At 48.7% G+C, this 22,224-nt stretch overlaps 1 protein-coding gene across 1 annotated transcript; it reads left to right on the forward strand.

Annotated features, from left to right (window-relative positions):
- The first annotated feature begins 3,366 nt into the window (after positions 1-3,366).
- On the forward strand, positions 3,367-19,460 carry CD8B (CD8 subunit beta). Its single transcript, XM_059407738.1, has 6 exons — positions 3,367-3,480; positions 6,658-7,017; positions 10,833-10,919; positions 14,679-14,768; positions 16,446-16,482; positions 18,713-19,460. Exons 1-6 carry the CDS (start codon positions 3,438-3,440, stop codon positions 18,723-18,725), a joined length of 630 nt encoding a protein of 209 aa, XP_059263721.1. The 5' UTR covers positions 3,367-3,437; the 3' UTR covers positions 18,726-19,460.
- Positions 19,461-22,224: the final 2,764 nt, after the last annotated feature.

The raw sequence follows: 22,224 nt of genomic DNA on the forward strand, positions 1-22,224 counted from the left end.
ATACACACATATATATGTGTGTGTATATATATATACACACACTGTATTATAAGGTTTTTAGCTTACGGAATTATGGAGACTGAGAAGTCTTGTAATGCTGTCTGCAAGTTGGATACCCAGGAGAGCAGACAGTGTTGTTTGAAGACCTAAGAGCCTAAGGGCCACTGATGTAAATTCCAGTCAAAGTTCAAAGGTCAGAGAACCAGGAGTGTGGTGTCCCAGCTCAGGCAGATAGGCAGAGGGAGGGCAAATCTAACTTTCCTCCACCTTTTTGTTTTATTCAGGCCCTCAGTGAATTGGAGGATACTCACCCATATTGGGAAAGGCATTGACTTTACTCAGTACACCAATTCAAATGTTAATCTCTTCCAGAAAGAACGTCACAGACACACCCAGAAATAAAGTTTAATCAGAAACCTGGGCATCTGTGGCCTAACCATGGTGACATAAAATTAACCATCCCATCAGCGATCAAAACAGTGTTCTCCTGGCAAATGAAGTTGGATCCCTACCTCACACCTACGAAAACAAACTCAAAGTAGATCAGCAATGGAAATACAAAAGCTAAAATTATAAAACTCTTAGAAAGACACATCAAAGTAAATATGTATGACCTAGGATTTGGCAATGGATGCTGAGATATGACCCCAAAAGCATGAACAGCAAAAGAAAAAAGTACCTAAATGGAACTTCATCAAAATTTAAAAGTTTTGTGCACTAAAGGACATTAAAAGGGAAAAGACAACCAACAGTACAAGAGAAAATATTTGCAAATCGTATATCAGAGAAGGATCTAGTATCTAAAATATATAAAGAGCTTTTATAACTCAATAACAAAAAAGGCAACTCAATTTTTTAAATGAGTAAAGAATTTGAATAGCCACACAAAGAAGAGATACAAATGGCCAATAAACACATGAAAAGATGTCTAATGTTAATCATTTGGGAAACGCAAATTAAAACCACAATGAGATATCACATCACAGCCACTAAAAGGGATATATTTAAAAAAAAAAAAAGTAACAAGTGTCAGTGAGGATGTGGGAAATTAGAGCCCTCATCCACTATTGGTAGGGATGTAAAATGGAGCAGCTCCATGGAAAACAGTTGGGCAGTTCCTCAAAAAGTTAAACATAGGAATACCATACAACAGAGCAATTACACCCCTACGTATATACCTGAGAGAATTGAAAACAAGTACTCAAATATGTATTTGTACAAGAATGTTTATAGCAGTCTTATTCACAACAGCCCAAAGTACAAATAACCCAAATGTCCAGTAATAGGTGACTCTATAAACAAGTCATCTTATATACATACAGCAGAATACTGCAACTATAGAAAGGAATGAAGTACTGATACATGCCAAAGCATGGATGAACCTCAAAAACGTTATGCTAAGTGAAGGAAGCCAGACACCAAAGGCCACATATTGTTTGATTCCATTTATATGAGATGTCTGAATAGGTAAATCCTGAGAGACCAGGTGAAGATTTGAGGAGGGGGGAAGTATAACGTGACTACATAATGGGTACAGAGATTTCTTTTGGGGAGACAAAAGTGTTTTTGAGCTAGATAGAAGTAGGTGCTGGTTGCATGACAATGTGAAGACCACTGGATGGTACCCTTTAAAATGGTTAACCTTATGTTATGTGAATTTCATTTCAATTAAGGAGGAAAAAAAGCTTACACTAGACACCAGGGCTGTCTGCCTTGTGTATGCTCAGCCTCACACTTGCTCATGGAAACAAGGAGAATTTGAGGGAGACTCTGGCCTCTGGCTGGGCTGAAGGAGCAGCCCTTCCTCCTTCACAAGGGTGCGCCCTTCAGGGCAAGATCTGGGTGTTTTTTTTTTGTTTGTTTGTTTTGTTTTTTTTTTAATTAGTTTCAGAGGTACAATTTAGTGATTCATCAGTTGCATAGAACACCCAGTGCTCATCACAACACGTGCCCTCCTTAATGCCCATCACCCAGTTACCCCATCCCCCCTTCCAGCAACCCTCAGTTTGCTTCCTACAGTTCAGCATCTCTTACAGTTTGTCTCCCTCTCAGTTTTCATCTTATTTTATTTTTCCCTTCCTTCCCCTATGTTCATCTGTTTTGTTTCTTAAATTCCATATACGAGTGAAATATTATGGTACTTGTCTTTCTCTAACTGGCTTATTTTGCTTAGCGTAATACCCTCTAGTTCCAGCCACATGGTTGCAAATGGCAAGATTTCATTTTTTTGATGGCTGAATAATATTCCATTGTGTATGTATGTATATATGTATCTATATACACCACATCTTCATTATCCTTTCATCTGTTGTTGGACATCTGGGCACTTTCCATAGTTTGGCTATTGTGGACATGCTGCTATGGACATGCTGCTATAAATCTTCACCTGGTCTCTCAGGATTTACCTATTCAGACATCTCATATAAATGGAATCAAACATGCAGAGCCCAGAGGCCAGGGCTGTGGGGGTCCCTGGGAGGAGGCGCAGCAAGCACAGACCCTGAGTGCCCCTTCAGATCACTACATTTGAATCTTTGGAGTAAATACCCAGTAGTGCAATTGCTGGGTGGTAGGGTAACTCTATTTTTAACTTTTTGAGGAATCTCTGTACTATCTTCCAGAGTGGCTGCACAAGCTTGCATTCCCACCAACAGTATAAGAGGGTTCCCTTTTCTCTGCATCCTTGTCAACACCTGTCATTTCCTGACTTGTTCATTTTAGCCAATCTGACCAGTGTGATATGGTATCTCACTGGTTTTGATTTGTATTTCCCTGATGTTGAGTGATGTGATATATTTTTTTTTTCATGTGTCTGTTGGCCATTTGTACATCTTCTTCAGAGAAATGTCTGCTCATGTCTTCTCAGGGCAAGGCCTCAGTCTTGGTCACTCTAGGCACCACTGAGCCGGAGGGCCTCTCCAAAAGAAAAGAAGTTTAAAACAAAACAAAACAAAGGCAGAGGGAGGAGTAGGTGAACGCAAGACCGAAGAGAAAAGAGTGACCACAATTAGGGTCCAGCCCCACCCTTCACGTCTGTGGGACTTTGAGGATCCTGACTTCTCTAAGTCTCAGTGGCCTCAACTGTCGCGGGGAGTCTTGACCCTGCCAGGGCTGGACTGGCACATACACATAAAGGTCACATACATGCCATTGTTTGGCGCTGGACAGCAGTGTCACCTCCTCCCCGGAAAGCAAAGCGGAAGGTTCTAGCGTGCTCTTTGGAAAGGCACCCGAGACCTTGGAAATGCGGGGAGAATGAGGGCGCAGAGCTTGCCAACCTCACACCGGACTCCCTCCCCTCCCCCGCCCCGTCCGGTCCTTCCCACCCCTCCTCCCTCAACCCACCCCAGCTGCCCCGCCCCGCTCCCCACCCACTGCCAGCCTGGACGGTCTCAGCAGCGTGCCGCGGGGACCAGGTGTCGCCGGGGCGTGCCAAGATGCAGCCGGGGCTCTGGCTCCTCCTGGCCGCGCAGCTCACAGGTAAGCCCGGGAGACTCGCGGGGCGCGCGCGGTTGGAGCGGGTGGTCTGCCCTGGCCCCGGGAAGAGCCTGAGCCCTAGAGTTTAGAAAAGGCTGTCCTGGCGGGATGCAGAGCCCAGAGGCCAGGGCTGTGGGGGTCCCTGGGAGGAGGCGCAGCAAGCACAGACCCTGAGGGTGGAGAAGAAATCCACACGCCCCCCCCCCCCCGCCGCCGTCTTTATCCAGGGATCCCTGGAGCCCCTGGAGCTCCCCCAAAAGCCTGGAGCAGGGAGAAGAGAGGAGGGAGGAAGGCAGGGAGAAGGGTAAGGATTTAAGAAAGAAGAAAAGAGAAAGGGGAAGGAGGTACAGAGAGGAGGGGGAAAATCCACCCTTGTCTAGGGTTCCCACAGCGATGTGCCCCGGAAAGGGTTCCAGAAGCTTAGTTCTGGTTTTGATGTCCTGTACTTGGCCCAGCGTTTTGTCAACACATTTTTGATACTTCCGGGGAAGTACTTGCACAATCTGCCGAACACCAGGCTACTGCCCCTTCTGGGACAGGTGTGGCAGAGGACTCCCTAAGGGGTCCCCTGTCTCCCCAGCACTCCCTGGCTTGTATGTGCTGTGTGGCGGGGTTCCCGGAACCAACCATCGGTGCTGGAGTTGGAATGTTGCAGTCTGCATGTAGCAAGGAAGTACCCCCTCAAAGGCCCAACAAGACTGCCACTTGGAAGAAGCCTCAAACTGCCCACTAACCTGTGATGGATTGCTGTCTTCCCCAGAAAGCCCAAAGCTGGTTATCCTGCCGACTGTGACAAGGTCTGCCAGGCCCCTGCTCTGACCCAGTGAGCTCAACCACATCTCCAGTAGAAACAAGTCCAGGCCATTCAAACCTAGTGGTTATTACTGATCTTTTTAGAAATAGCAGGTCCCTCTGAGTGTGGAATCACCGGGAGAGGTCAGATGAATACCATGAGACTGCATGGGTAGCAAGGCCCGGCTCTGAGTCTGGCACAGATACGGGGGTTGGCCACTGCCGGGTATTCAGCCTCTGGGGACAGAGGAGAGAGACCAGGGTATGTCACCTAGCAAGCCTGCGTGTCAGGACACAGGAAGGGGAACATACACACAAAGCCCCAGGTCCTTTTGGGGCCCCTTTACCCCTTAAGGAGTCACATCTAGGGACGCCTGGGTGGCTCAGTTGGTTAAGAGGCTGCCTTCAGCTCAGGTCATGATCCCAGCATCCTGGAATCAAGTCCCACATCGGGCTCTTTGCTGGGCAGAGAGCCTGCTTCTCCTTCTGCCTCAACCTGCCTCTCTGTCTGCCTGTGCTAGCTCGCTCTCCCTCTCTCTCTATGACAAATAAATAAATAAATGAATAATCTTAAAAAAAAAAAAAGGAGTCACTTCTGGGCTTTCTTGCAGGAATTTCAGGAGTCTGCGTATTTGCAGACCCACTGTGTGCAGAGGGGGACAGGCTAGCCACTCAGGAGAGGATCCCAGGTCTCCTCGATTCAGGGAGTGGCTCAAAGTCAGGTTGTGGGGCCCCAGACCTGGGTTTGAATCTGAATCCACCACATATGGGCTATGTGACCTTGAGCATGTCCTTAACTTGCCTGAGCCTCTCTTTCCTCACGTGTAAAATGGGTGTAGAACAGGACCTGTTGAGGATTAAATGACATAATGCATGCGCCACGCTGGGCTCAGTTCAGTAAAGATGGGCAGCATCGTCTCTTATTATCGCCCCCAAGATATCAGTGACCCCCAAAGCAGTGAAGAAGCTCTATTCTGCTGAAAAGGCAGGATGGTGTTTAGGGAGAAAAGAGAAGAGCCAGCAGACACATGGGCACCAGGTACCATGTCATTCTTGATGCACGCAGAAGCTTGGTGTGGCCTGTAAGTGGAGTCAAAAAGCTTACGTTTGTGGCCTGCTATGGGACCATGAATCAGCCTGAGACACAAGCTTCGGCAGGATTGTGACTCTAGGCCGCTGCCTCAGTAGGCCAGCTCCCCTTGGGTACACACACTCTCTCTCTCTCTCTCTCTCTCACACACACACACACACACTCCCTCTAGACTCCTGTGCCCTCCATGCCTTGCAGTTCCTGGGTCTCTGCCCCGGTCTGTAGGATTTCCCTTCCCCCCACAGCTAAAATGGAAGGCTCACCAGGTCAGATTCAGTGTGTAGGACTTGGCTGTGAAGGATCCATTCAACTCTTTCCTAAAATGTCATCTGCTGCCTGTAACAACTTGGTGTGGGACATGGAGACAATGATATACCAATGGACAGCACTTTACAGTTTGCAGTGCATTTTCTTGGACATCCTCACCCTCTCAGGCAAGCAGGACAGTGGCTCCCAGCTGCCCTGATCTTAAAGGGCAGAGGCGGACTCCTTGAATTCCTGCAATCCCTCCGCTGGCGGGGGGCAGAGCTGGGTTCAGGACTGGGTCTTAGAGTTCTGGTCCGGTTCTCCATGAACAAGGCCCTCTTCGTCAGTGCTTCCCATCTTGAGACTAAAATGAAATCCCAGGACTGTTCTGGGGTGTCTGTCCTTCCCTTTGGGAATGGGGATCCAGTGACCTAGCACATGGTAGGCTGAGAATTGAGCGGCACCTGTGGCAATAGTGAGTTCCTCTTGCTTGAGCAGGTCTTACAGAAAGGGTGGCTGGCCCTCTTTTAGATTGGCCAGGCCAGTCCCCAGGCTCTGCCTCTATTTGGGGATCCTCCGGGCTGCCTGAGTCTTCTCTACCTGCTTAGAGCCTGTAAAGGTCTGTCCAGAGAGTGGCAGCAGGACAAGGTGAAAGACAGCTGGCTTTGACTTCAGACCTGGAATCTTTGAGTTTGAATCCCAGGTCACTTACTAACTGTTGGTGGGACTTGAAACAAGTAACTCCATGCCTCAGTTTCCTCATCTGTGTCATGGGGGGGGGAAATCCCCAAATAAGTTTCAGGTTGGATTAAGATCATTCACACAAAAAATCAGGCATATAAGCATGCAAGCAATACATGGGAGCTCTCTCCCCATCCCCTCGGTCAAACTGGCCATAAGAAACACCTGCCTTGCAGATGGTCCCCTGGGATGTAGGTACTCGAGCTCTGAGTCCGGGAGCCACCAGCGGCATTTATCATAGCCCCTGGCTCCTGCAACTGGAGTGGCTGGGCAAACATGCTTATGATCTCTGTGCCTTCTGCTTCTCCTAGTTCTCCATGGCAGCTCAGTGCTGCTGCAGACCCCGCCGTCCTTAATGATTCAGACCGACAAGACGGTGACAATGTCCTGTGAAGCCACAACCTCCCGCACTAGCACGGGCATCTTCTGGCTGAGACAGCGCCAGGCTCCAAGCCCAGACAGTCACTATGAGTTCCTGGCCGTCTGGGATTCCCGAAAAGGGATTGTGTATGGCCAAAAGGTGAAGCAAGAGAAGCTGACTGTGTTTCTGGATGCCGGCCGGTCCATTCTCAAACTAACTAGCGTGGAGCCTGCAGACAGTGGTATCTACTTCTGCATGACCATCGGGAGCCCTGAGCTGAACTTCGGGAAGGGAACTCAGCTGAGCGTGGGTAAGAATCTAGCTCAATGCTACTGATGAGCGTGGAACACCTGCTGGGTGTTGGGTGCTGGGTGCGTGCCAGGCGAGGGAGCTGCCTCTGCTCTCGGCAAGCCCCACTCTGCCAGAGAGGATGTCAGCCAGGAGCAGTAGCCCATAGCTGGTAGGAGTACACTTACCCAGGGCCAAGCAGAAGCAGGGGTTTTACAGAGTCATTTCACTTCCCACTGCCCTCTACTCTGGGAGGTAAGAAGCGGATACCTATTGCAGGTGGGTTGCTTAGAAGCATTGCTGTTTCTTTTGGGAACAAGGCAGTGCTGTCCTTCAGCCACACCAGGCCTACATGAGGCTCTGCCTAGATTGGGCTCAGTTCCCAAACCTGACAGTGGTCTCAGAAATTCCCACCAAGAGTGCACACCAGGAAAAGAAGGTCCTCGCTCCCTGGACATGCCCAGTGAGAGCATTTCTAGGGCCGGCAGATGCTCTTACATACTGAATGGAGGGGCCTGTGGCTCAAACCTATGCCCAGAGATACAGGGAGGAAGGAGACTGGACCCCAGGCCTAGCTGCAAATTCTGCTGTACTTTCACTGTGTGCCTTTGCACTGGTCCCTCTGCTCCCTGGGCCTCAGGTTTCCCGTCTGTTTCATGGGGCTGCCGTTGGCCTCCACAACACCCTCCAACCCCAAGAAGCTGCAGTTCTGAGAATTAAGTTCAGCACACCCCATAGAAATAGGTGATAAGTCACAGATGTGCTTTAAAAGTTCCTAATGCCATGTTAAAAAAGTAAAAAGAAACCAGCAGAATTAATTTAAATACTACATTATTAACCGATTTATCAACAAGATCATCATTTTAACTTGTAATCCATTTAAAAATTATTACTGAAATATTTTGCATACTCAGTGTTCGATGTGTTTCTTACACACGGCAACCCTCCAGTGAGACTGGCCAGTGGCACAGGGGCAGGTGGTCGCACTCTTGGACAGTGAGGAATAAGCTCTGGGAGATGTCAGGGAATCGTGGCAGAAATTCTCAAAGTCCTGCACCTGGCTTTAGCCCTTTCCCCATGTTAGCCCTGGCCGGCTGACCCCCTGTGCTCCTCCCACTGTCCTGCTTCCCTCTCACCTGGGTTCTTCTCAGGCTGGGGACTGAAGAGTGACAAGGGGACACCCCCCTCCCCCGGGAATTGGACCACTCAGAATGGGAAGACACAGGGACAGCTGGGACAGCAGCACAATTAGGAAGACAGAAACAGAGGGAAGCTGCTGCTGCTGTCCCTTCTCACCAGTTTTGCGTCTTCAGTCAGGAGGTAGGGGTGAGGGTTAGCCCTTGGGGCGAGAAGCCCAGGCATCCTCAGCAGGGTGTCAGCTGATTCCTGTACTGAAAATTGGGCTTTGGGGGGTTTGGGGTTTTGGTTTAGTTTATTGTTTTTGTCTCTACAAATTTTCCCACAAATTTACCCACATTTTCCCACTCGTGAGATTTTGGGGTCTAGGAAAGATAGATGATGAAATAAACAAAACGGGCTTCTAGAAGCTTCCCCTCCACCTCCACCACCACCCACTCATGCCTGGTTTTGATATTTCCAAACCCTTCATGCTGCCCAGCTCTCTGAGAATAGCAGACCCTTCCCAAAACATGTGCCCGCAACTGCGTCATCTGGCCAGAATTCGGGTGTCCAGAGCCACACCCTGCCCCTCCTGCCGGAGGCCAGCACATACTGAAGGAGGAAGGTCGAGTAGTAAAGAAAGTATCTGGAGAAAGATAGGGCCTTTGGGGTGCCGCTTAACCATACCATGGGCTCAAAAGTCCTCTCCTTTTCAAAGAGGAGAGAAGTGGGGAGATTTGAATGGGGGGTGCAGGGGGAGTCAGGAGTCATCAAGGGGATCCAGCTCTGGGCAAGAGGAAATTAAAATGGAACGAGACTCCCCACAAACCTCTCATCAGACCCAGGCCCCTGAACCCAGCCAAGACATGCGAGGCCTTAGAGAGTTGGCTCCCCTGGAGGCTTCCCGCTGACCGAGAGACCTCTGTGCCTCCTTGTGTATGAAGTAAAGGGAACGGACCCTTCCAGGGCCATCGGGAGGAACAGAGGAAACATACTGGCCCACCCTGGGAGCACCGTAGCTGGTGTCCTTTTCCCTCTTACCTTAGTTTCCCTCAGCATTCCCATGGCCGAGGGATGATGTGCCTAACTTTTTGTCAGAAGGCACTGGCACCTGAGTCAGGGCAGCGGCGTGAGAGCCCAGAGTCGGGGTCTCTTGGCTCAGATCCTGGCAGTGCTGTTTAAGGCTTTCTGAACTTTTTTAATTTTTTTAAAGAATTTATTTATTTATTTGACAGAGATCACAAGCAGGCAGAGAGGCAGGCAGAGAGAGAGAGAGGAGGAAGCAGGCTCCGCGCCGAGCAGAGAGCCGGATGTGGGACTCCATCCCAGGACCCTGGAATCATGACCCGTGCCAAAGGCAGAGGCTTTAACCCACTGAGCCACCCAGGCGCCCCAAGGCTTTCTGAACTTTGGACACACTATTTCAGTTCTCTGAGCCTAGGCCTCCTCGGGGATAAGATGGGGGTACTAGTGCCTGACCCAAAGTTGTTGGTTTCAATAAACATAAGCCACAGCACTTGGCTGTGCCCCTAACACGTGGTGGGATTTAGCAGGGGCCCATTCTGGTGAGCTGGTTCTTCCCAGAAACCTCACGAAGCCAGCAGAGGAGAGCATGTTATCTCCACTTTCTGGGGGACACTCAGGCCAGCGAGGGTCCAGACTGTCCACTTTTTATATGGAAGATTGACCAGCCCTGAAATGACCATTTTGCGGGTGGCCTCTCCCTATCACCTTGATGCTAGAGTTTAAATTTATGGGATCACCATCTTCCCCCTCCTACCATTTTACAGAAAGTCATGGCAGTGAAACATCTTTGCTCACCTCCCAGAGACAAGGGATGGATTCAGCAGCATCTAGTGCTCACACCATTCCTGGCACCCCAAAGCCTCCAGTACCTCCTTTGGCTCTGTGTGCTTGTCCCCCTGCCCTGGCCCCATGCATCAGAGTGTGACCCTGGATTAGAACGAAAGAGAGGAGTGGCCCACCCAAGAATCAGGAGAGGGGTCGGGGGTCCAGGCAGGTTCTTTGCACTGTGGGGCCTCAGGGCCAGCCCCTCACATCGCTGCTGTTCATCTTTGAAATTAAAGGTTGAGACTAGAGGTCCTTCCAGCTCCGGTACTAGATGATTTGTAAAGACACTTATCAAGGAAAGAAAATCCCCACTGCAACCTGCCCAGTGTTGTACATATGGGAAAGGGCACCCACTTCCATTCTATGAGCTTCCTCCATACACTTAGGAGTTGGCAGGTTGGCTGAGGGGCTGGTCTTGTCAAGGTTTCGGGGACTCTGGCTTCCCCTCAAGGTCTTCAGCCAGGGGAAGCCTGCTGTGGCCAGGGGGAGCGCAATTCACTGGGCCTGCTGTCTTCTTTAATTCTCATGACACTCCCGAGAAGGAACTGGGAGTCATCTTTATTTCAACAGATGGGGAAACCGAGGCACAGAAAAGTGATAGGAGTTGCTCCAAGTCACACAGCAGTTAATCAGGACTGCTGGGGCTCTGTTCAGACCATGTAGATGCAGAGCCCCTCTCTTTTCTGGACACCAAAGCAGCCCCCTGCCTAGGCTCTCAGATAGGTCTGAGAGTTGGGGAAACACCTAGAAAATTCTATTGCTCTGTAAGCGTGGAGCCCTGCAGCAACCCAGGGAACAGTCACAGGGGCTTTAGCACCTGGAGGGAAGACATGAGATTTTAACATGTGTCTTGCTTACTTTCTGTAGTTGATGTCCTTCCCACCACTGCCCAGCCCACCAAGAAGACCACCACGAAGAAAAGGTGCCGGCCCCCAAGGCCAGTGACCCAGAAGGGTGAGTTCTCCCAGCTTCCTGGACCACCAGAAGCACAGCAGGATGCCTGCCTTCCTCCCTTCCCTTCTTTCCTTCCTTCCATAAGCCCTTTCCATGTGTGGACTCTGGCCCGTTTCTCTGGCTCCAGCCAAGCTGGGCTCAGAAGGGAAGCTGAGTATGACCACAGTGCTGCCCTCCAGCAGCTCACAGTCTAGTAGGGGACACGCTTACAAATCATCACAGGGCAAAGCCTGTGTCCCCCCAAAAACCTGCACACCATATGCCTAGCAGCATTATTCATAATGGTCAAAAAGTCGAAACTCAGAAGTCCACCAGCTGATGCATAGATGAGTTAAATTTTGAATATCCATACAATGGAGTACTGTTTGGCCATAATAGACAGTGCATTACTGATGCAAGCAGCAGGATGGATGAACCTTTAAAATATTACACAGTGAAAGAAGCCAGATGCAAAAGATCCTGTATTATGGGATCCCAGAATATGACATTTCAAAGAGACAGAAAGTAGGTTAGTGGTTGCCTAAAACTTGGGGGTTGGAAAGGAATGGGGAGTGATCGTGAAAGGGTCCAGGATTTTTTGGGGGGTGAGATGAAAATGTTCTAAAATTAGATTGTGGCGACTGATGGTTGCACAACTCTGTGAATATACAAAAAACCATTAAATTACACACTTGGAGCAGGCGAACTCTCTATGTAAAATCCATCTCAGTAAAGCTGTTAGCAACCAAAAATACCGAACCAGAAGGACCAGAACTTCAAACTTTCTCAGTTCGGATGCTTACCAGAGGACCTAACACACAGCACATGCTAATATATGTTTGTTAATGAGTGAACAAGCTGTGTGTCTGTGCTGTAAGCACCAGACGCGGCAGATGGAGACGTGCATGCGCGCACGCCACACGCACACACACACACGCGTGCACACACTTCCCTTGAACCATCAGCCCAACTGTGTTTCTGGAAAAATACTTAACCTCTGTCCCACAAAAGATACTGATGACAAACAGAAGGTGTCATCTGCTCCTACCCATAGGACGAATGGCAGGGAAACCACCACACTAGAGCTGCCTGGCGCTCCTGGGGTTTCCCGGTCTTAAATATGTTAAGTAACAGAAGGAGCCCGAGGACAGGCATCTAGTGGGATTCAGGCGATGAGCCCAGGAAGCCACCCCATGGGGTCACAGTAATAAAGGAAGTCAGAGCCCGGACACAGAAGGGCACAGACTTGGGGAGCATAAAGGTGGAGATAGAATGACCTCATTGTATAAAGCATCTATGCCCCACAACTTTACCTAAAGGATTTTGGGTAGTTCATAACAGAAAATGACACAAAGGCAAACAGCAGGGCCACGAAGTTGAGGGTGACTCTAGAGAAGCAGGGAAGCCAGCTGCACCAGAGGGAACACTTGCACAAAACCAGATAACTTGCACAAACCCCTGCCCCTCTATGGCGGCATGAAGAAACTACCCCAGGCGCTGGGTTCCAGAGCCTTCATCCCAGGGTTAAATTCTAGAGGAAAGCCGCTCTGTTCTTCCTTCTCTAAGGACTGCTGAGCAATACTGAATTCTCTAACACTTCTGTTGGGGCACCTGGGTGGCTCAGTGGGTTAAATGTCTGTCTTCGGCTCAGGTCATGGTCTCAGGGTCCTGGGATCAAGCCCTGCATTGGGCTCTCTACTCAGCAGGGAGCCTGCTTCCCCCTCTCTCTATGCCTGCCTCTCTGCCTACTTGTGATCTCTCTCTCTCTCTTTGTCAAATAAATACATAAAATCTTAAAAAAAAAAAAACACTTCTGTAAGTGATGAGGACAAAGCTCTTTGAAGTTCTTACATCATTTCTTACATGGATCCTCAGTTAAGTCCCAGGGCAAATATGCAAGTCCAGCATTAGTAGGTTATTAAGAATAACCAGGATGAGTGTGAAGGTGGCCAAGTGGGGGCTGGGAGAGAAGTAGGTGGGGTTGCTTTTGGGGATGGGGGCCGTGGGACAGGGTACCCCAGTGGTAAGTCAGCCAGACTTAGGTGTGGGTCCCTGTCTGCCACTGTCTGTACTGTGTGCCCTTGGGCAGGTGACTCAGCCTCTCTGAACCTCTTTCTTCATCTGTAACATCAGGATGTTTTCCTGGCATGATTGAATGAGGTGTTGTACATAAGGCACTCATCTTGAGGGGGGCACCCAGCTGGAGCTCAAAGTTTGTCATCATGAATGAAACCACATGGCCACCCTGGGGAAGGGCCTGCTCCAGAAGGCTTTGGGCTGTCCCTTGAGATGACACTGAGAGGAACGGCTGGTGACCTCTAGGCTTCAGGGGACTGTGAAAACCGAGCAAGGCAAGAAAAGTCAGGCCAGATCCTACAAGTAGCCAACACATGAAAATAGAGTGACGCTAACAAATCATCAAGGACTGGAAGTGACGTATCATGTTAAACCACGACACTAGTGAAAATCAAACACTTTGATAATATCGAGGGTCGGCCAGGTGCACAGCTGGTAGTTAGGAGGGCAAATCGGTGCTGGCTTTTTGGAAGGCACTTCACAGGGTCTGGCAACTTTAGGCGGACATAGGCAATAGTTTGGCCATTCCTGTTTTCTTTTTTCTTTCTTTCTTTTTTTTTTTTTTAAAGATTTTATTTATTTACTTGTCAGAGATAGAGGGAGAGTGAGCAAGCACAGGCAGACAGAGAGGCAGGCAGAGGCAGAGGGAGAAGCAGGCTCCCTGCTGAGCAAGGAGCCCAATGTGGGACTCGATCCCAGGACGCCGGGATCATGACCTGAGCCGAAGGCAGCCGCTTAACCAACTGAACCACCCAGCCGTCCCTGGCCATTCCTGTTTTCAATATCTGCCTCGGGCAGGCTCCTACTTTAGGAAGAATGTACCAGGGGCTTCTCTGGGGTTTTTCGTAAAAGCAAAACATAGGAAGCAAACAAAATGCCCATCCGAGGACCAAGTAATCCATGATACATCCAAACTGCAAAGGTTACTCTGCTAGAAAAAGTGTGTGCTGAGGTATTATCTAAAAAGATTTTTCTTATTTATTTTTAGAGAGAGGTGGAGGGAAGGGCAGAGCAAGAGGGAGAGAGCGTCTCCAGCAGGCTCTGCGCTGAGCGTAGACCCTGCTGCGGGTCTCATTGTCATGACCCCGGCCTGAGCTGAAACCAAGAGTCAGACACTCAACTGACTGCCCCACCCGGGGGGCCCCCAATCTATTTAAGTGAAGAAAAAAATGGTTTTCCAAATAATTTGTACAATATAAGTCACTGTGTGCTTAAAAAAAAAAAAAAAAAAAAACCTGTATGTGTCTGTGTAAATGATGCATGTGTAAACACAAAGAGAAAGGTACCAAATTAACCATAGCATGTTTGTTTCTGTTTTTTTCCTGTGAGGGGTCTAGTTTGCCAAGGAGCTCTCTAGCCATATACTCGAATCTTTTACAATGAAAATATATTCAGCTGTCTCTTGTGTAGTTAAAATAAGAGCTTTAAAAATAAATAGTAAAAATCTCTTTACCAGGCATGAAAATTATCTCCTTTGAACATAAGTAGCTCCTGAGCTTAATTAATTTTTTAAAAGAGTGATGTAGGACACAACATTTTCCATGTAAAATTATCTCAGTGTGTTTCAAGTACCTAGAAAGAAAGACGAGAAGAATATGCAAAAAAAAAGTGGCATTCCCTGGGAGGTGGGATTTCTGGTTGATTTTTCCCTCTTTGTATTTTTATGTGCTTGCCTCAGATGTTCAGTGAGTGTGTCTTTTCCAGGCCCGTCCTGTGGCCCTGTCACCCTCGGGCTCCTGGTGGCCGGAGTCCTGCTTCTGCTGGTGTCCTTGGGAGTGGCCATCCACCTACACCGTAAGTTGTGCCCTCTTGGACCACTGTGGTCCAAGCTTTTGCTGTTGGAGATGTCCCTAAGCATCCTTCCTTCTCTAGGGAAGGGAGACAGATAGCAGAAGTTTATACCCATCCCCAACCCATGGAAGCCGCGGAGGTGATTTGTGGCCTGATGCCATGCTGCAGGGATCAGAGACCATGCCGTCTCTGGAGTCAGACCTGGGCTTGAAGCCAACCCCACTATTTGCCGATCTAGGGGCCTTGGGCGTGTGCCCTGGCCTCTCTGAGCCTCAACTACCCCATTCAGGAGTAACAATGTTACTCACCTTCCAGGGTTGCTGTTGGTAAAGTCCTGCCCAGAGGTCCCAACCTGGGGTATAAGCTTAGTCAGTGGGAATTCCCATGAACACTCAGGATGGAATCAGAACACAGAAGACATGGCACTGGGGTTTGGGTTATGTTCCCAGAAGCTCGGACTCCTCCTCCTTTGTGAGACTGCAGGGAGACTGAAGATGACTGTCTCTCGGCCACTCTGGAGACGAGATCATCTCCTGCTCTGGGCTCCCAGGCTTTAGCAGAAAAGGGGGAGCTGCAGGGAAAGCCCACATGGCAGCCCAAGAGCCCCGGACCCTACCCCTGGCCTTTCTGCTCACCTGTGTCACCACGAGCAACTCACTGACCCTCTCTGGGCTTCTATAAAATAGGGGAGGGTGGCTCGCAGGGGCATGGACTTGATCAGTGACTCTTTTTTAGGGCATAGACCCCTTTAAACTTGTGATAGCAAGTACAGACCCTCTCCCAAAAAAATGTGTCATGTGAACATTTTTATGTAACGTTGCCATTCATGGAAGGATCCATGTGTCCCCATTAAAGTTCAGTGGTCTGCAAATCTTTTCCATCAAGGATCTTTTTTTTTTTTTTTAAAGATTTTATTTATTTATTTGACAGACAGAGATCACAAGCAGGCAGAGAGGCAGGCAGAGAGAGAGGAGGAAGCAGGCTCCCTGCTGAGCAGAGAGCCCGATGCGGGGCTCGATCCCAGGACCCTGAGATCACAACCTGAGCCGAAGGCAGCGGCTTAACCCACTGAGCCACCCAGGCGCCCCTCCATCAAGGATCTTGTTAATAAAAACTTGTTAAATTATGAACCCCAGCTGCAAATAGACCGGAAGTTAACTCTTAAACTCTAACTGCAAATAGGTGTATTTATTTCATATAGTAAGTATGTTATTAAATGTGTTTCGTAACTGAAAAGTAATAAAAGATGAGATAGACCTGTAGATAGACATGCCCTCACTTCTTTCCCACATCCTGGTGGGAAAAGTTGTGATTCCTCTAGCTCGAGACCACCTGTCTGCACAGCTCTCCATTCCCGACCTGCTGCGAAGGACAAACTAGCATGTTTAAGAGCACACAGGCTGGAGTAGATTCACTGAGTTCAAATTCTGGCTTTACTGCTTACTAGCTGCAAAACTTTGGGCAAGTAACTCTGTGCCATGCATGCTCTGGTACTCAGTTTCCCCATATACCCAGTGGAGAAACTAAGAGGAGTCGTCACAGGTTTGCTGTGAGCCTGGCGCCAGAAAAGAGGTCTGAGGTGCTGTTTTCCCCCCTCCTCTCCCTCCTCGCTGTCTGAGGCTGGGTGTCGGCACCCCACAGCCCACACCAACCCGCGTTCTTGTTTTCTTCTTCTTCCAGGCCTGCGGAGGAGAGCCCGGCTTCGTCTCCTGAAACAGTAAGTACTTAGGGCCCCAGAAAAGTGCCGGTGATGCGGCCCTGGGTATGGTATCAGCCCCTGCTGTTGCCACAGCCTCTACCTGCAGGAGCCAAAGCCAGACCCCGACCCCACCTGCAAAAAAATCTTAGACTGTATAAATAGAGGGAGCCGTAGAGTTCAGGAAGAGAGATCATCTGAACAAATGAACATTCTGGGTATTTCAAGCACGGACTTAGCTCTTAGAAATGATCACAGTCAACTCTTGCAAGCATAGAATGCAGGAGGATACCCCAATCCCTTGCCCACGCAGCATTTCATTTGACTTGGTCCTGCAAGGATATAGGAGAGTTATTGTTACAGACTAGTTGGACGACTTGCTCAGAGCATTTGGGTTAGGAAAGAGCAGGACTGGATTGGAGGCCAAGGCAGTTCACTGCTTCCTTCCTTACTAGTGTGGGGCGTCGGGCAGCCTGGGTCCCTAGAGTTGGCAGAATGAAAGGCTGAGTCACACAGACATGGAAGCTAAAAAGCACTAGTTCTTCAGGCCCCTGAGCTGTGTGAGTGCGGGCAGAGCCCCCCGAGGCTGACACCTTGAGAGGCCGATGGCCAGAGGCTGCTTCCAGCCTAAGGGACTGCCAGGCCTCAGCCTGGCCATGGGCAGTGTTCTTGGATTACATTTTCTTCCTCAAAAGACTGTTTCACATCTACCTCTCTCATTAATGACAGTCCCTTCCATCTAGAGGTGTTCGGGGGCCGCGGGGGGAAGAAAGCCCATCATGCCTCTAGATTGAAGAGGGCAACAGGGCCTGGTGCTCATGAGCTCTGGCTTGGGCTTGGGGGTTTGGATCCTATCTGCCACTCACCAACCGTGGGACCGTGGGTAAGTGGCTTAAGCCCTCTGAGCCTCTGATTCTTCACCTGTAAAACAGGATCATGGTACCTGCGCCCAGCCCTGGTCCCACAAAGTCAGACAAAACTCATGTCTCTGATGAAAGTCAGTTCTACCAAGGAACAAAAATGTCTTCCTAATTACTTAAAATTTAAACTCCATATAAACTCTGTATTATATTCTCTGCATTATTATATACATTATTACTTGTCTATATATTTGCTTGACTAGAGATAGTCACTGAAACATGCCTGCTGTCTTTTATGGGCAATTTTCAATGATAGCTTTGATGGTGTACCCTTCCCACAATTTGATGTGCTGGACTTAGAAGATATCCCCTACCTAAGAGACAGTAACCTGAGTGTATTTGTCTGAGCCTAGATCTGCAGAATATTCTGTTCAGCATCTTCCCCATGGTGACGTCTAATGGAGAATGAATCCCCATCAGGGTACTGCCCCTGCTCAGCCCTGTTTTTTTGTTTTTTTGTTTTTTTTTTTAAGATTTTATTTATTTGACAGACAGAGATCACAAGTAGGCAGAGAGGCAGGCAGAGAGAGAGGGGGAAGCAGGCTCCCTGCTGAGCAGAGAGCCCGATGCAGGGCTCTATCCTAGGACCCTGGGATCATGACCTGAGTTGAAGGCAGAGGCTTTAACCCATTGAACCACCCAGGCACCCCGTAGCCCTTTGTTTTAACTTGTTCCCTGGTGATTTGATGCCAGTTTTATGGGATTTCATGCTCTGGCAAACCCAGGGGTGCTGAGGATCCACCAAGGTGGGGAAGGAGCTGGGGGTGGTCACGGGGGGCCGCGAGCTCCCTCACCCTCTGCTCACAGTACTGCCTCATGGACCACCTGTAGTTACACTTGCTTAAGAGAAATCATTTGAACAAAAGGGTTTGTGGCTAAAACAAAGTTTGGAAATCACGTCTAGTTTTGCTACCATGATCCAGGTGTGGGCAAAGGAGTCCATGGGCCCCACAGATCAGCTCTTCTGAACTCAAACTTCGATTTGGAGCAGACGCTCCACAGCCCGAAGCTGAGTCTGGAAAATCTTCCCATCAGCAAGCCATATTCTTCTGGCCCCTGAGTGTACATTTGTGACTAGCTTCTCTTAGAAGGTCCTGCAGGAAGTAACACTATTCAAAGCTAGAAGGCTTTGGGCTTTGTTTTTTGAGCTTCTTAACATTTTTTTTTAATGACTAAGTTGGACCCTAAGAACAGATTAACGGAAAACTCCTGGCCTGGGCTCCTTACTGGAAATATAGCCCTGGATCCTCACCTGTCATTTGTCTTTGTTACAAGAAATGCATATCATTTCCCTAAAAATAAGTGGTGTCTCAACTTGCTGTTGTTTTCAGGTTTTATAAATAAGCAAAAAATTTGCTTTTGGGGTCCTGCTACAAAAATGCATTGGTCAGTAAGAAGCGACATCTGGAAAAATGAGAGAGAAGGGCCACGTTCAACTCACTCCACTGTGGAGATTTCACGGACCTGCTGAAGTTGCCTGCTTTTAACTATTGCAAGCGCTCTCTGTGGGCCTCACGCATGGGAGCAACTTGTTAGTTGGTCATCGGGAGTCACAGAGAGAAGGCTTCAGAGCCCCCCCCAAAAGCTTCCTGCAACTCGGAGTTGGGGGGCACCCTGGAGGATGGAGTAGAAAATGCCGCCATGACACCACTTCCAGCTCCCAAACTTCCCTGGGCTGGGCTGGGGCCTTTATGTTGGCTCCCTTCTCTCCAGTTGCTTTGCCCCAAAGGGGCAGTGACATGGAGTCCTGAGTCTCTCATGGGATGGCCCAGGATGGCTCTTCCTTGGCCTTGCCAGGCTGGGGCTGACTGTCCTCATTGAGAGCCCCAGAGACCAGACCCAGCTTGGAAACCAGCTTTCTGTGAAAGGTGGACCTGACTCCTGCGGTTACTCCAGCCTCCGGGGATGTTCTTTTGGGTCTGAGGACTTGTGGCTTTGAGAATGGGAAGTCACTTTATCTCCTATCAGGAATCCCCCCCCTTTCACTTCTGCCCTCCCATGGCTTGTAAATTTCTCTGTCACTTTCTGTTCTTTTTATGAAAACGTCTTGGTTGTAAAAATAAAGCCCTGAATAAAAGATGCAAATGAGTCCTGTGATGGAAAAGCACAAAGCCCATCTGTACGGTAAAGATCTTGACACTCAGCTGAAAAGAAATAACAAGGATAAAATGTGCCCATGCTCATTTGCCCCTGTGACATGCTGTCGTCCGTGTTGTAGGCTCAAGGAGAGTCTCACAGGTTGGGAAGCACCCCAGCACCCAGCGCCAAGCAGTAGGGGCCCCAGGGCTGACCTCTGGCCGTTCCAAGCCACCTTCACTATACCTGTTTGGTTCTACTGAGTGGAACCCTAGGGAGTCCTAGCCACAGACTGCTGACCTTGTACTAAAGAAAAGGTGAGAGGCATAGGGTCTCTCTCTCAGCTTTGATGGGGAAAGCAAATGCTAGGGGAAAATGCTGAGCTGGAAGAGGGAGTTGAGACAAGGATCAGATCTCGTGCTTTCTGAAAAAGCCCGGGGTGGGGACCTGATCTTAGTTCCCCTCCCTGGGCTTTCACAGTGTAAAAGCTACTGAGCCAAAAATGAGTGCAGCCTTAGGCTGAGTTAACAGAAGCATCAGGCCAAGGGAGAACAGAGCCCCCATGTGCTTTTCCTGGTCTGCTGGGAGGGGCCCTTGATGAAGGGCAGTGGCAAACCAGGCTCTGCTCAGAAGTTCTGGCAGCCACAGAAAACAGGAAAGGAAAGATGGGTCGAGGGGAGGGGGCATCTGAGATGCTGCCTGTGGAGTGAAGGGTGCAGAACTAGGCGTGGTGGGTGGGAGTTAGAAGGTGTTGGTGCAAGAGGTTCTTGAGAAAAGCAAATGCTCTCTGCCCATCAGCTCTGAGGACGACTGGACAAGCTGCCTGCCAGGTTCCCAGGGAGAGGGGAAGGAGCCCAAGCGGCCCCGGCCAGACTCCTCTCAGGTTCCTGTTTAAGGTGGGCTTCTTGCTCTGAGACATTCCATTTAGTGATAAGAGACTAAAGCCCAGGGGTGTCTGGGCGGCTCAGTCGGTTAAGTATCTGCCTTCAACTCAGGTCTTGATCCTGAGTCCTAGGATGCAGCCCATCCCCCTGCTCATCAGGGAGTCTGCTTCTCCCTGCCCCTGTTCCTGCCCCTTCCTTGCTCAGGCTGGCTTCCTCTCTCTGTCCCTCACACATTCTCTCTCTCTCTAATATAAATAAATAAAATATTTTTTTAAAAAAAGATAGAAACTAAGCCCAGAGGCGCAGCCTGCCTTCCCTACAGGCTCACACCCAGGCCACAGCGGAAGTAAGAACAGGCCTCCAGGCCCCTCTCCCCGCTTCTGTCTCGGCTATATAGCAGCATCTCCCTATTGCTGTCTTTGCGATCACATTTAGTTGTTTGCAGATTCACATGGGGGTAAGGTTGGGGGACCAGGGCCGGGGAAGGGGGGCAAGGGGGGCGCACCTCCGTCTCTTTTCTGTGCCGCAGGCACCTGCTACAGCTTGGTCTGCCCAGAGAGCTAGAGCAGGCTTGGCTGCCAGCAGCAGGGGTTGCGGTGAAGAGGTCTGCACCCGGCACCTGACTTTTGTTTTGAAAAAGGAACTGAGCATCTACTACTTTCTAGAGGTCCATCATGGCAAAATATTTTTTTAAAGAATTTTTAAACCTAGCTATCTTTTGACTAGTAATTTCATCTCTAGGCAATTATCTTTAACACACACACACACACATATACCCCTCAAAGTTACATGCACAAATACCCATCAGATTAGTTTTTGTCGTCCTACTTATTAGCCAAAAATTGGAAGTAATCCAAATGTCCATCAGAAAAAGATCAATAAAAGAAAGAAAAAGACAGATCAGTTGTGATACAAGGGAATCCATGCAGCTGTTAGGGAATGAGTGAGACCCATGCATCCTGGCTTTCCGTGACACTTACTACACCTGCATGTGCTTGAACATCTGTATTGATTATCCTCATTTTAAATGCAATATATGGCCACCATTAAAATTCAAGCACAGTAAAAGCAGGCAAAGCAAATACACATTAAAGTCAGGATATGGTTACCCTTATTGCAAGGTTGCTCAGTAGGAAGGAGTATGAAGTTTGGGGGGGTGCCGTGTCCTGTCCCCTGTCTGGGGGCTGCTTCCATGCGTGTGTTCAGTTTGTGGAAATCACTGAGCTGTATGCTCATGGTATGCCAACTCTCATATGTACGAATGGAAATAGATAGAGATTATACTCCAACAAAGACATGTTTTGTATATCTAAGTACAGAACATTGCGGAAATATGCAAAATTGGCATTAAAATTTTCTTGCCCTCCCAGATTTTTTCCTGCATGTGTTCTTTTAAACAGAAGTCAAAATCTTATAAAATGTAATACGTAATACCTAAGATATAGAATATAAAAAAAATCAAATCTTATTATTCTGCAAATTTGATTTTTTTTCTCTAGTAATATATCAATGCCTCTAAACATATTTGTATATGCATAGAAGAAGGTCTGGAAGGGTATACTCCAAGCTGTTAATGGTAGTGACTCTGGGGAATTTCCACTTCTGCCTTGTACATTTCTGTGTTGTGTGAATTTTTACAGCAATCGTGTGACTTTTATAATTGGGGGTAAAAATAATTTGGAAAAAAAGAAACAGTCTCTTTTTAAAAAGAGGCTCTGATCATCATAATATTAAAAAATTGGAATCCGCTCCAGTAGCCATCAATGAGAGATTTGTTCATAAGTCATGATTTTTAAAAATCTGAGCAATGGAAATCATGTGATGCATGTGGGGGCTGCTGGACAGCAGGGCCTAAGTCTCCAGTCATGCAAACGTGAGCAAGC

This window comes from Mustela nigripes, chromosome 7 (genome assembly GCF_022355385.1).
Source record: "Mustela nigripes isolate SB6536 chromosome 7, MUSNIG.SB6536, whole genome shotgun sequence".
Taxonomy (NCBI): Eukaryota; Metazoa; Chordata; class Mammalia; order Carnivora; family Mustelidae; genus Mustela; species Mustela nigripes.